The following is a 14,535-nucleotide window of genomic DNA, read 5'->3' as shown; positions in this document are numbered from 1 at the left end:
TTTAACATTGATCAATGACCATACCTACCAACTGGCGATATTTGCGTGGGATTTCTCCCATGGAAGCTCCCAATGAAATTTTTAAAAGAGCAATTTTGTCCACAATTTTAAACAAAACAGTTAATTTTTACACCTTACAATCATTGCATACTTTAAATATAGTTGACCTATTGCATATATACTATCATCTTCGCTAGCCAAGGGTTACGATCCACTCCCGCTCTCTTCACCCTTGGCGGATTGAGATAAAATTTCGGAGACACAAGGTAAGGATTTTTATTGGTTGCAGTCAAAACTCGCTGCATCCAATCAAAATGCGCCTGTAACATGATCACGTGTAAATGTAGAAAGTGTTTGTAAACAATTGCCACGTGTTTTTTGTGCAACAAGCCTTTACATCCCTAAACATACGACTATATTTAGTGAAAACTTGAATGTTTTTAATCAACAAATGGAAGTTCCTGTGTATGTTTCATGCACAAATGCATGAATGTTGACGTATGCTTTCATTTCCGGCTTTACCAAGTGTGTAGCATCTAGACGCTACCGTGTTTTTACCTCCAAGCTGAAGAGTTCAAGTGCTACCATTGGTCAAGACTAATGTATTCGGAATTGGCGTGGTTTTTATCTTCCGATAGATGGCGCAACATTGTTATCACAAATGTTGGCTCAATCCGCCAAGGGTGAAGAGAGCGGGAGTGGATCGTAACCCTTGGCTAGCGAAGATGATATACTATAGTATCTAGGAAACAAACTTAACCTTGACAACTGAAGATTGATGAATGAACCATAAATATGAGGTCAAGGTCAGATGATAATTGCCAGATAGACATATACACCTTACTATCATTTCATACACCAAATATAGTTGACAAATTGCTTTATATAGTATAAGAAAACAAGACTATGTCCATAGTACACAGATGCCCCACTCGCACTATCATTTGTTTAGTGGACCACAGATGGACACACAGACCAGGAAACATAATGCCCCTCTACTATCGTAGGTGGGGCATATATAGGGGCATAAAAGCACCAAATAAAAATAAGGTCAGTCAAGTGAAACATACCAGACTGATATGTACATCTTTCAATATTTTCGTACACCAAATATAGTCAACCTCTTGCATGCAGTATTTGAAAAACATACGAAAACACAATAACTTGAACCACTGAACCATGAAAATACAGTCAAAATCAATAACATCAGCCAGTTGGACATGTGTGTTCATAACATTAAGCATCTATACACAAAGTTTGAAGGAAACAAGTCTTCTACCTTCTAAATTGTTTAATAGCTTTTAAAATTTTAACACCACCTTCACTGGACTACTGTCTCTATGTTGAGCTTTCTGCGAAAGAAGGCGCAGATTATAAAAATGACATGCATCCAATCAGATACCAAGTAATTTAAATGATATCTTATGATAATATGTATGAATGATTTATTAAAAGTAATTTTTTGTTTGTGTGACTACATGTGCTGATTAAATAAATCCTTACCCCCAACAATTTGTAGTTAGCTTCTACATAATTATGTCTGGAGGAGAATTCTCACGCATCTCTTCATTTTAAAAGTAAGTCCTGAAGGCTTGTTCCTCTACCAGAAAGTGAAAAAGGGGATTATCCTGATAATGAGAATAGTTTATTTTTATGAAAACTTATACAAACTATTTACAATATACATAATAATATACATAATAATTTCAGTATTAAACCGTTTACCATTATAACATATCAACATTAATATATCTTATAACAGATATATATAAATTTTAATCCTATTTGGTAATGTTTTGAGATCCCTTAATTGGGACAATAGATATTCTTATATTTACTTGTTTTTCACTATCTTAAGAGGCAAATGAACAGGATTTTAACATGTTTAAATCACATCAAAAGACAATTTTTTTTAGTTAAGGAAAATAAGAAAATTAAATCTCAAGTTTTAATGGGTTTTAAACTATTTTAACTCTTATAATAAGAGAACACAATCACAAAACTTAATGGCAATGAAAAAAAATAGACATCAGTGAGCATCATAATTTCAACTATGTCAACAAATAATTAATAAACATGACAAAGAACAAAAAAAAAACCTATGTTGATAATAAAAAAATAATCGACCATTTAAGAAACACATATACATTTAAAGGAACAATCAAACTGAAATATCAACAAGAACCCTGCTTGGTTTTTTTTGTGAGAGGAAAAGAAAGAAAATGTATACATCAATTTTAATCGAATTTCTATTAGGCCATGGAAAATTAATTGTTGGTTTCCCCTAACATGGGAAAATTTCAAAGACCCGGCAGGAAGGCTTTTCTTTTTTTTTTTTTTTTTTTTCATAAAAAATGCTAATAACCCCAATACTCAAAAAAAGTTTGAATTTTGGTGTTGCCACATGTTTTATTTCTACAGCGGAATGTTAATCTTGAATATTTCCAACACTTTTAGTTATCTCCGCCAAAAAAAAATTCCCCCCAAAAATTAAATGACCCGGCGGTAAAACAATGACCCGGTCGGGTTAGGGGAAACCATGAATTATTTTTCCATGACCTTACTTAAAGATGCTTTTGAAAATTTGTAATTTTTCAAACACAAGTGGATTAAAATAGTGCACCACTGATTTATTATAAGATTATTTTTTTTTAATGTACAAAATACATACATTTTAATACTTCATAAATACCGGTAATAATCCATAAAATATTGTAAACATGGTAAACAAAAATTACATATGGATAAATTACAAATATTTTATAGTATTGCTATAAAATTAAAGAAACCAAAAAAACATAGATATATAATGGACTAGATTCGAATTGTGTGATTGACAGGTTCAATTTTTTTGAAACTTTTACATTTTCTTCTACAATTTTAAAGTAAATATCTTGTCAAACTTTTATAAAAAATCAAGCAAGCCACATGTCTATTTGAGTCAAATTGTTGGGTATAAGTTATCAGATCTAAATTTTAGTTTATAACAATGGGCTTTTCTTGCAAAGATTTATTGAAAACAGAACTTTTGGAAAATCAAGTACATGATGATATATATCACCTCCCGGAATGACAGAAATCTTTAGATTAGAAAAGGGGGACTCTGCTTTATCAAATTAAAAAACCATAACCTATTCAAATTAAATTTACATATTAGTCAGAAGTTATGAAGTTAAAGAGTTTTTCCACAACCCAACCTATTTTGCATATGAAACCCAGGGTGTCAGAAATTAATCTCTGATGGTAAACAGCTGTGCTGAACCAATATAAGTTGAAACTCAAACCTTTTCTTTAAATCATATATATACATTTACCTGGCTGGGGGGAAAATGCCTGATTGAATATAGTGGGCCTTAAATAATAAACTGTTTTTTTTTATCATTATATTCTATGATTTCTTCGAAAAAAAACAATTCTAATTATATGGCTTTTATATCTCATCCAATACTATAACATAGATTAAAATCTGTTTTCTGCCTAAAAATAAATGGAAATTTTGGGTGTTTTCCAGTTATTTACAACCCTTTTTATCCACAACACTTCCAACCAAACAAATATTTGACCAACAAATAATCAACATGACTAAATATAGTTTATAAAAGATACATGTACAAAATGTACATGATGTAAATATATGTAATTAAACAAAATCAAAAACCAAATTCAAACCACATGTATACACATACATATTTTGATCTATATATATTCTAATACATCAAAAGTATCAGTAACAGCTTCTTCAACAACCATTTGTTCTTCAATTACTTCCTCATCTGAACTGTCATTCTCTGTACTACTTTCACTTTCACTTTCATCAGGTGTTGGTCTCTTTGGAGGTTTCTTGACTCTCTTAACTTGTCCAAGTAACCCATGACCTTTGACCACATGTTTTTGGAATGCTTCCTGATCTGCAAAACCTTTTTGACAAACTGAACAGGTATATGGCTTGAGTGTTCCATCCTGTCCATGTACATTTCTCAAGTGTCGTCTGACACCTGCTGGCTTGCAGAAGACATTGTGACAGATAGGGCAAGTTCTTCTCATATAGCTTTCTTTTACATGTTGACCATGTACTATATGGTTTTTGTAGCATTCCTCGTATCTAAATTTTTGTTTACATTCAGAGCAAAAGAACGATTTTCCTTCTTCATGGATCCTTCTAATATGTCTCCTCATATTAATGACACTTTTTCCACAAAGTTCACAGAAATTGAAAGGTTTTTGTTCAGGAGGCAGGTGCTGCATTTGATGTTTACGTAGATGTTCAGGACGAAAGAATGCCTTCCCACAGATTGTGCAGATTTCAGTTCTCTCCCCTGTATGGGATTTGGTATGACGATAAAGGTGAGCAGCTTGACGAAAACTCTTGTTGCAAATGGTACATACAAATGGCTTTGCACCTGAATGTAAACGCTGGTGGTTTTTCAGGTTGTCTTTCCTATTGAAAACTTTCCCGCATTCCTCACATGGGAAATGTATTTGTCTGGTACGAAACAACACTTCTTCTTTTTCCTCTTTGACTTTTACTATCTGTGTTTCTAACTCATTAGATTCTCCCTTTGAATTTTCGTCAAACATATCTTCTTTTGTTTTACTTTCATCTGCTGCATCAGTTTCGTTCCTTCTTTCTTCATCATCTTTCTCATCTGGAATAAGATTCAAATCTGTCACATCTGTGACATTTTCAATAGTTGCCGTATAGGTATTTTCTTTCATTTTTTCCGAAGTATTCCCTTCTCCAGACATATTTTCAGTTGTATCTGGTATAATAGTCTTGTCAATGTGTTTAAATTTAATATGTGTTTGTAAAGTTTTTTCATATTTGAACTCTTTTTTACAAATCTTACATGGGAAAGGTCCAATAAGGTGAGTTTTCTTATGAGCTTTATAGGATGACTCCCGAAAAAAGCTCTTGTAACAGATCTCGCATGTAAAATTCTTTTCATCAGAATGAATCAAAATGTGCTCTTTAAGATGCTGCATGGTTAAAAATAGTTTATGACAATTTCCACACTGAAAATTACGAGGCCTATCAGCATGTTGACCTTCAAAGTGAATTTTCAGTTTTTCTTCCGTATTAAACCTCCGTCTACACGTCTCACATTGATAAGGCTTTGCTGCATGTAACATCATATGTTTCTCATACTCTTTCATAGTTATATAACCTTTACCACATAAACTACACAGAAACTTCTTTGTCACAACATGCTGCACTCGAACATGATTACGAGCGGAGAGTAGAAGTGAAAATCTTGCATCACATACTTTACAACTAAACCAAATCTTTTCCCCGATAATTAAGGTCTCTATCTTGTCTATTGTTTTATCATTTCTAGGTGGTTCAGTGGTAGATTTTGTAAACACCAAATGTATTCGTTTCTTGCCAGTACTTGATGGTATGAATATCTTCTGGCTTTCATTTCCTCCATTAAACCGTATCTCTATACTGCTCATTATGAATAAACTTCTATGAAACAATGCAGGAATGCTTTGTCTGTAAAAGAAAGAAAAACACATTTAGCTTTTATACAAAAAACACATTAAAAAAACTAATACAAAAAGAGATGACCTGGTGATGAATTGTCTCCCTTTAACAAAATTTATTTTAAGGTTATGTCCTGATCTACAAATTATTCCAGTTTTTGTATATTCAAATAAACTGTAAAAAAATTAAGAATCTACATACACAGTTAGATTTGGCATATCAAAGAACCCAAATTATTCAATTTTTGATGAAATCAAACAAAGTTTAATTTTGGGACCCTTTGGGCCCCTTATTCCTAAACTGTTGGGACCAAAACTCCCAAAATCAATTCCAACCTTCCTTTTATGATCATAAACCTTGTGTTTAAATTTCATAGATTTCTATTTACTTATACTAAAGTTATGGTGCGAAAACCAAGAAAATGCTTATTTGGGCCCTTTTTTGGCCCCTAATTCCTAAACTGTTGGAGTTGCTGTCAGACTGTGTATTAGTTTACAACTGTACATTGTCATTATTGTAGAACTTTGGTAAAAGATTCCATTGGTTATAATAAATTAAATATTTTATATGGGAATATGAAAATCTGTATGAGTCTTTATTATTTATAATGTTATTAAGCAATGAGAAATTGCATTATGACAATCCAAGATGATGGTCAGTAGAAGTAATTGGCTTATTTAAGTATCCGAAGATGTAGGTATAAAGCCAATAAAGGTATTATCAATCTGATACCTCGAATGACCCAATAACACTGTTAATATCTGAAAAACACTTATAATGACTGAATAACACTTGAAATTTTAATATAAGCACATATTGGAGACTTAAACATTGATTATTAAATAATAGTATATTATCCTGGTATTTTATAACTTGAGAATCTTTTTAACATTTGTTTAAATTCAGTACATATATATAACAAGAATGTGTCCATAGAACACGGATGCCCCACTCGCACTATCATTTTACATGTACACATGTACACTGGACCGTGAAATTGGGGTCAATACTTTAATTTGACATTAAAATTAGAAAGATCATATCATAGGGAACATGTGTACCAAGTTTCAAATTGATTGGACTTCAATTTCATCAAAAACTACCTCGACCAAAAACTTTAACCTGAAGCAGGACGAAAGAACGGAGGCACATACCAGAAAACATAATGCCCCTGTACTATCGTAGGTGGGGCATAAAAAGAAGATGTGGTATGATTGCCAATGAGATGATGAGAGAACTAATCACAAGAAACCAAAATGACACAGACATTAACACTGTACCGCCTTCAACAATGAGAAAAGCCCATACTGCATAGTTAGCTATAAAAGGCCCTGATATGACAATGTAAAACAATTCATGTACATCTAACATAAAGTCCCAGTCCCACTAGATCACGATCGCACTGGATGGAAAAAAGGTTGGACTAGTAAATGCTGTATCAAGCTTCAGCTTGTCTGTCGTGGCAAGTACAATTATTCTGCAGAAAATAAATTTAATCCAACTTTGATGAACAAAGTAATTATAAAAAAAAACAGGAAACAAATATTAATTTGACATGTTCCTGTATTCTGTTGGTTCAAATGCAAAACTTTTTTTTCTCAACATGTTTTCATTTTTGTACTTGCAATCAAAAATTTTTAACAGGTTCTTTGTCATGTACTTTTTTAAAGGTAAAAGGTAAACTATTCTTGGAAACCAGTCTTATGATTCCCTATTTAAATAAGGTAACTTTACAGGACAGTTGGTCACCTCAACAGCTCCAAGTTTAATAGACAGTTTTGTAGGTACATGTACATGTAGGAGACATATTCAGTGGACATGATTGATAGACAGTTTGGCAAGGCAGGAGACATTTCTGGACCAAGACAAATCAGTACCTCATTTTGCTACCTTATTCTGTTCCTTAAAATAAATACCATACAGGTATTTTTTTCACAATTAATTTTTTCTACCATAAACCTGATAAAATTCAAAAAATCATATTTGATCATATGTAAGTAGAAAAAAACCAATACTTGCAATATGGTGACCTATAGTTGATACATTCTGAGTCATTTGGTCTCTTGCAAAGAATTGTCTCCTTGGCTATCAGACCTTATTTTCTTCTTTTTATTGATTGCATTTAAATAAACTTTTTTCAACTTAATAAAAAAAAAACAGGATACAAATCCAATGAGTGTACAGGCCTATCTGATTGTGCCTCATGTTAAGAGTCTGCTGATGAGACTAGCATTGATGAGAAATAGAACCTAAGTCCTGTGAAATGACTAGATTCAGTTGTACTTGACTCATATACATTTGTACTTGAAAAGTATTTCAACAATGTTCAAAAATACATCAAATTCTGTTCTATTATTTAAATTTGTTTTGTTCCTTAAAACAACTTAAGAATAAGATGTATAAAGGTTATTTTTAATTAAGAAAAATTTGGACAATGTTCTGTACAATCTGTGACTGTATGAAAGTAACCATTGGGTACCAGAGATTATTATTGTAAACAATGCTGAATAAACATGTCTTCTCAAATGTATTTCTTTAAATCAGCCCAATACATATAAAACATGAGCCATATCAACACTACAGACAACAGCAATTTCATTCGGACAAGTAAGTTTTGGTATGTACATGTACTTGTACAGTAGGACAAGTTGAAATTTTTTTTATTATAGAGGCCTGCTTATCGGGTTATTATCTGGAGTTGAGATATTGTGTAGTCATATGTTCTCGATAGCAAAATGCATGGTGAAAACTAGAGGCTCTAAAGAGCCTGTGTCGTTCACCTTTGTATATGTGAATATTAAACAAAGGAAGCAGATGGATTCATGACAAAAATTGTGTTTTGGTGATGGTGATTTGTTTGTACATCTTACTTTACTAAACAGTGTTGCTGCTTACAATTATCTCTATCTATAATGAACTTGACCCAGTAGTTTCAGTGGAAAATGTTAATAAAAATTTACAAATTTTATGAAAATTGTTAAAAATTTACTATAAAGGACAATAACCATTGATAACTCCTTAGGGGGTCAATTGACCATTTCGGTTATGTTGACTTATTTGTAAATCTTAATTTGCTGAACATTATTGCTGTTTACAGTGTATCTTTATCTATAATAATATTCAAGATAATAACCAACTAGAGGCTCTTAAGAGCCTGTGTCGCTCACCTTGGTCTATGTGCATATTCAACAAAAGACACAGATGGATTAATGACAAAATTGTGTTTTGGTGATGGTGATGTGTTTGTATATCTTACTTTGCTACCTACAAATTATCTTCATCTTTAATGAACTTGGCCCATTTGTAACAGAGGAAAATATTTGTTAAAAATTTACAAAATTTATGAAAATTGTTAAAAATTTACTGTAAAGGGCTGTAACTCCTTAAGGGGTCAATTGACCATTTTTGTCTTGCTGAACATTATTGCTGTTGACAGTTTATCTCCAACAATAAAAATATTCAAGATAATAACCAAAAACAGCAAAATTTCCTTAAAATTACCATTTCAGGGGCAGCAACCCAACAAAGGTTTGTTTGATTCATCTAAAAATTTCAGGACATATAGATCTTGACCTGATAAACAATTTTACCCATTTAAGATTTGCTCTAAATGCTTTGGTTTTTGAGTTATAAGCCAAAATCTACATTTTATCCCCTATGTTATATTTTTAGCTGTGGTGGCCATCTTGGTTGGTTGGCTGGGTCACGCCCAAGGGTCCGGAAACGGTCATATTTGCCAGTCATGTCCTAAACTGAAACTATAATGTCCTAAACTTTTAATAGACCACTTTCTAGTTCATCCGTCACCGGAAAAAACTCGTCAATTATACGCGCCTTTATCACCGTCATTTGTGCGTTTAGGGGCGTCGTCACTTCCTTCCAATGTTGAGCGAGTGGTTGGAAAACTATAATTCTTTATTGTACGAATTATTCGGCAAATTGAATTCTTAAAATTGACAACCAACACCGCTGTCATTAGGGAATTGTCAGTAAGTACCTACAGAGCAACCAATATTTCTAGTTTATCCTGCACAAAGACGATCACTAAGACGCTTGATGAACGTAAATAGAGCAGGGATACAGGCGAGCCCCTCTATCTGGTAAATGACGTCATAAAGGCGTGCGTAATTGACGAGTTTTTGCCGGTGACGGATGAACTCGAAAGTGGTCTATTGGGATTTAGGTCAAATTTTATTTTTCAACAGTAATAATTTCGGTCATTTCGTTGAGATTGACTTTCAAAATCGCCATTTTGAACATATTTTTGTTTTGTTATCTATCGACTTCCTGTAATTAAACTGCCACTCCAATAAAGTGTTATAATCCTGAGGGCCCTCCTAATAACTATATTAATGCCTCTGGGAGCTATTGGCTAATGATTGCTAATTATTCTCTTTACCTGTGTTTTTAATTCACACCTGGCAATTAATCACAAGCTCCAAACTATTATTATAAAGAAATAAAAATTCCATACCAACTGGCTTCATTATTTAATTACCCAACAGGTCAGACAATTGTCAATTATGATTTAAAATTAAATTAAAACTTGGTTTAATTTACGTAGACTTTTTTTTTTAACTTCTAACACACTATGTAATACGCATGCTTGAAATTCTCTTCCACAGATTTAGACAATTAATCGTAAATTTAAAATAATTTCATCCTAAATAAAGCTAGTGCAACTATTTTAATTAATATTCTTGCACTATTAAAGGTAAAATATTAAAAAGCCGATGATTTCCTGTGATTTGGGTAAACAAAACTAATCCCGGAATTGTTCGTTTTAGTAGGTGTCATACCACCAATTACTCCCTCAAATTTAGAACGTATGTGAAAGTAGGCCTACTCGGACAAAAAATAGTGCATTTGATGTAATTTTTTTCTTAAACTAACCGACAAATTGGCAAAAATGAAACTTTTGGTGAAAGAGAAATATATTAAGACCATTTTGAGCTAAAATTTACTTGTTTCTGAGTTTGCATTCAAAATTGAGGATTAATGCACTCCATAGTATACTAATTTAAGATTTCCAGAAAACCAGGGGTTATTTTTAGTGGTACCTCTATTCGGAACACCTTTTCTTTTTTATATGATTTTAAACACCTGTTGAAAATTGGCATGTAGAAAGCTGATACATGTAGGATTAAGGATATACCTGGTTTCTATGAAGTTAAACTTAAGGTAAAATATTTAGAAAGCTGTGAAAATTGTAAAATTTGGTTGAACAGATAGGGACTTTTAATTGGTGGTATGACACCAGTATTGTCGCTTTACATCCGGTTTGAATTTTGACTTCAGGATCGAAAGAAACATAAGTGATAACTGAGAATATTATCGTTTTGAGTCATTAAAATCATTTTATTTTTAAACTGTTGCCTTCCCTTAATTGCTCTTGATCGATTTTTGGAAAATGGAAGGACAAATCATGAAGCAAATGCGATGCAACAGTGAAACAAGTTTGTTGATGCTACGAACATGACGATCGAGTATGAGCATACTCATAATGAGTCTCATGCAGTAATGTGATTTTGACAATCATTTTTTGAAAAGGGGCATCAACTTTTAAGTTGTATGAAAATGACCGAAATTAGATGAAAAAAATTCCGGATCCTTGGTCACGCCACACATTTTTTAAACAAGATACCCCAATGATGATTGTGGCCAAGTATTATTAAATTTGGCCCAGTATATATAACGTAGTTTCAGAGGAGAAGATTTTTGTAAATGATTACTAAGATTTACAAAAAATGGTTAAAAATTGACTATAAAGGGCAATAACTCCTAAAGGGGTCAACTAACCATTTGGGTCATGTTGACTTATTTGTAAATCTTACTTTGCTGAACATTATTGCTTTTTACAGTTTATCTCTATCTATAAGTATATTCAAGATAATAACCGAAAACAGTAAATTACCTTAAAATTACCAATTCAGGGGCAGCAACCCAATAACCAGTTGTCCAATTCATCTGAAAATTTCAGGGCAGATAGATCTTGACCTGATAAATAATTATGATCTGTCAGATTTGCTCTAAATGCTTTGGTTTTTGAGTTATAAGCCAAAAACTGCATTTTACCCATATGTTCTATTTTCAGCCATACTCCATCTTGGTTGGTTGGCCAGGTCACCAGACACATTTTTAAACTATATACCCCATCGATGATTGTGGCCAAGTTTGGTTTGATTTGGTCTCGCAGATTCAGAGGAGAAGATTTTTGTAAAAGTTAACTAAGATTAACAAAAAATGGTTAAAAATTGACTATAAAGGGCAATAACTCCTAAAGGGGTCAACTGACCATTTGGGTCATGTTGACTTATTTGTAAATCTTACTTTGCTGAACATTATTGCTGTTTACAGTTTATCTCTTTCTATAATTATATTCAAGATAATAACCAATAACAGCAAAATTTCCTTAAAATTACCAATTCAGGGGCAGCAACCCAACAACGGATTTTCCGATTCATCTGAAAATTTCAGGGCAGATAGAAATTGACATGATAAACAATTTTACCTCTGTCAGATTTGCTCTAAATGCTTTGGTTTTTGAGTAATAAGCCAAAAACAACATTTTACCCCAATGTTCTATTTTTAGCCGTGGAGGCCATCTTGGTTGTTTAGCCAGGTCACGCCACACATTTTTAACTAGATACCCCAATGATGATTGTGGCCAAGTTTGGTTTAATTTGGCCCAGTAGTTTCAGAGGAGAAGATTTTTGTAAAAGTTAACGACGCAGGACGACGACGGACGCAAACTCGCAAAGTGATGGGAAAAGCTCACTTGGCCCTGTGGGCCAGGTGAGCTATTAATAAAAGTAGTTTGCGAAATCGCACATGTTTTCTATACATGTATGTCGGTATTTCAAGGAGAGAATAAAAACTCACTTCAAGCAAGCATTAATTTCAACATTTCAAGCTTTCAGACATTTTACTACAGTAAAACTAATATTTTCCTTTTTTAGCCTTCTTTTCCTTATTCCCAAAACAATCCCAATTTCATCCCCTCACTTCATAAATAGAACCTATTCAAATGTAAACAAAACTTAGCACCAAAAAGAAGTTCAAGTCAACATACGTACATGTACTACACAATTGTCAGATGTGGTGTGACGTTGCTATGGAAAAAAATCTATGGAACGCAGTTTGGGCCATATCTTATCACCATGATCACTATAAAAATCAATTCAATTCATTTATCGGAAAAGTACATGTAATGCTCTTAAGTATTGTTACTGTGACAGAAAAATATAAGTAACAACTTTGACAACATCTTATAACATACATGTTTAAGAATCGGTTCAATAATTTAAAATCATCTAAAATCAATATTCAATGCATATTTTTGTCCTTTAGTGATAATTCCTAGGATATCGGTTAAAGATGCCTTAATTGATGGATAAGGCTAAAATTCATACAATATAATATGTTTTCCAGAGACAAATGATAGTACATTGATTGTTTTCTTCAATTTGTGTAATTTTAAATCTTCTGTTTATGTCAAACATGCTTACCATACTATACTTTTCACAACTATCTAGAACTGATGATGTATTGCACACAATGTCAGAATAAATTTGAGCACAACAACAGATGTTTCTATTTTTCTTCATTTATGGAAGAGAAAATCGTGAAGATAAAAAGGAAATGAATGAAAGTATCTACTTAATTAACACAATCAGCTTTGACCACATTCATTTCAAGAACTGGCCCTACGGAGCAAAAGTTTGTTACACTATCGAGAACCGATATGTATGTACATGTATGTACACAGATCCCTCCGTTTACGGAGCACCCCTCGAGAGCTGCGAGGGTACAGTGGAATCTGTGTAACACTCCCTATCGGGATAAATGGAGATGTGTCATTAAAGTATTTACAATGTTCAATATTTACAAGGACAATCCCCACCCAACACCAGGGAGTGTTAGGACACCAGGCAGAGTCTGTTATTATGGTGGAGGAAGCCGAAGTACTCGGAGAGAACCACCGGGCTGCTCAGCGGGAACAGACAAACTGAAGAGATATCAGCAGATTGATCTCCAGGTCAAAGTCGGAGCAACTTTGACCAACCGAGGCCCCCATAGTACCCATTAATTTCTAGTTTAAACTCAAGACTGGGTACAAGAGATGTGTGTGAGAGGGTGAAAAACGCCCTTCTGATGTACTGATATTTTTAGCACCCCGAGTGAGAATCGAACTCGGGACCTTCAGCACTGTAGCCATCGGTCTTAATTACTAGACCACGAACTCACATTAACTCGATAACACTAGGATACTATGAATTTACTAACTTTGCAACCTTGGTGTCAAACTTCTCGTCAAAGTTAAAACATCTGCTGGCTCATCTTTTAAAGTGCACAAAGTGATGGCATAGTGGAAATATTTCTTTGCGGGTGAAAACGCCAAAAATTGTTAATAAGTACTCATTTCATAACATAATATCTGATGAAACTTCCCTCCAACTATTACCGGAAACATGAACAACCATGTAAAGTGATTACGAGAACGGAACGAATCTAAAATTATATCCGGAATGCCTGATTTTGATGTGATCTGTATATTTTAATTTTGAAAAGCCAAACTGTACCCCTGTAAAACTTATAAATTCAGACATAGGAAGTCTTCTATTTGCAGATGACTTAATCATATTATCAGAGAGCGAATATAGTCTGCAAAATAGTTTAAATAATCTCTCTGAGTATTGTGATAAATGGCAATTAACAGTTAATACAAAAAAATCTAAAACCATGATACTACAAAATAACCCAAGTAAAATAAATAAACCCTTTTTGAAATTTAAAGGAAAATACCTTGAAAAAGTATATGAATATAAATACCTTGGATGTGTTATAACATCTAATGGCAGTCTAACTAGTTGTAGTTCAGATCAGTCTTGCAAAAAAAGCAAGAAAAGTTTTATTTGCTATTAACTCTTACTCATTAGGCTTTGGACAACTTCCTGTGAGAGTGTCTTGCAACCTTTTTGAAACTGTGGTCGAACCTATTTTAACATATAATAGTGAAATATGCTCTATGGACACGTATATTCAATTTT

General features: G+C 33.0%; 1 protein-coding gene across 1 annotated transcript; it reads right to left on the bottom strand.

Moving 5' to 3' along the window:
* Positions 1 to 1,782: 1,782 nt before the first annotated feature.
* On the bottom strand, positions 1,783 to 13,973 carry LOC134721887 (gastrula zinc finger protein XlCGF26.1-like). The gene is made up of 2 exons (XM_063585160.1): positions 13,772 to 13,973; positions 1,783 to 5,494 (listed from the first exon to the last, which is right to left on the bottom strand). The coding sequence occupies exon 2, from the start codon at positions 5,452 to 5,454 to the stop codon at positions 3,697 to 3,699; it is 1,758 nt and encodes a 585-aa protein (XP_063441230.1). The 5' UTR covers positions 5,455 to 5,494; positions 13,772 to 13,973; the 3' UTR covers positions 1,783 to 3,696.
* Between the last annotated feature and the right edge of the window lie 562 nt (positions 13,974 to 14,535).

This window comes from Mytilus trossulus, chromosome 6 (assembly GCF_036588685.1).
Source record: "Mytilus trossulus isolate FHL-02 chromosome 6, PNRI_Mtr1.1.1.hap1, whole genome shotgun sequence".
NCBI classification, from domain to species: Eukaryota; Metazoa; Mollusca; class Bivalvia; order Mytilida; family Mytilidae; genus Mytilus; species Mytilus trossulus.
This window is presented reverse-complemented; position numbering and strand designations above follow the sequence as displayed.

Bases quoted from the DNA above. Each gene is read 5' to 3' on its own strand.
- LOC134721887 (XM_063585160.1), bottom strand. From the start codon at position 5,454: ATGAGCAGTATAGAGATACGGTTTAATGGAGGAAATGAAAGCCAGAAG.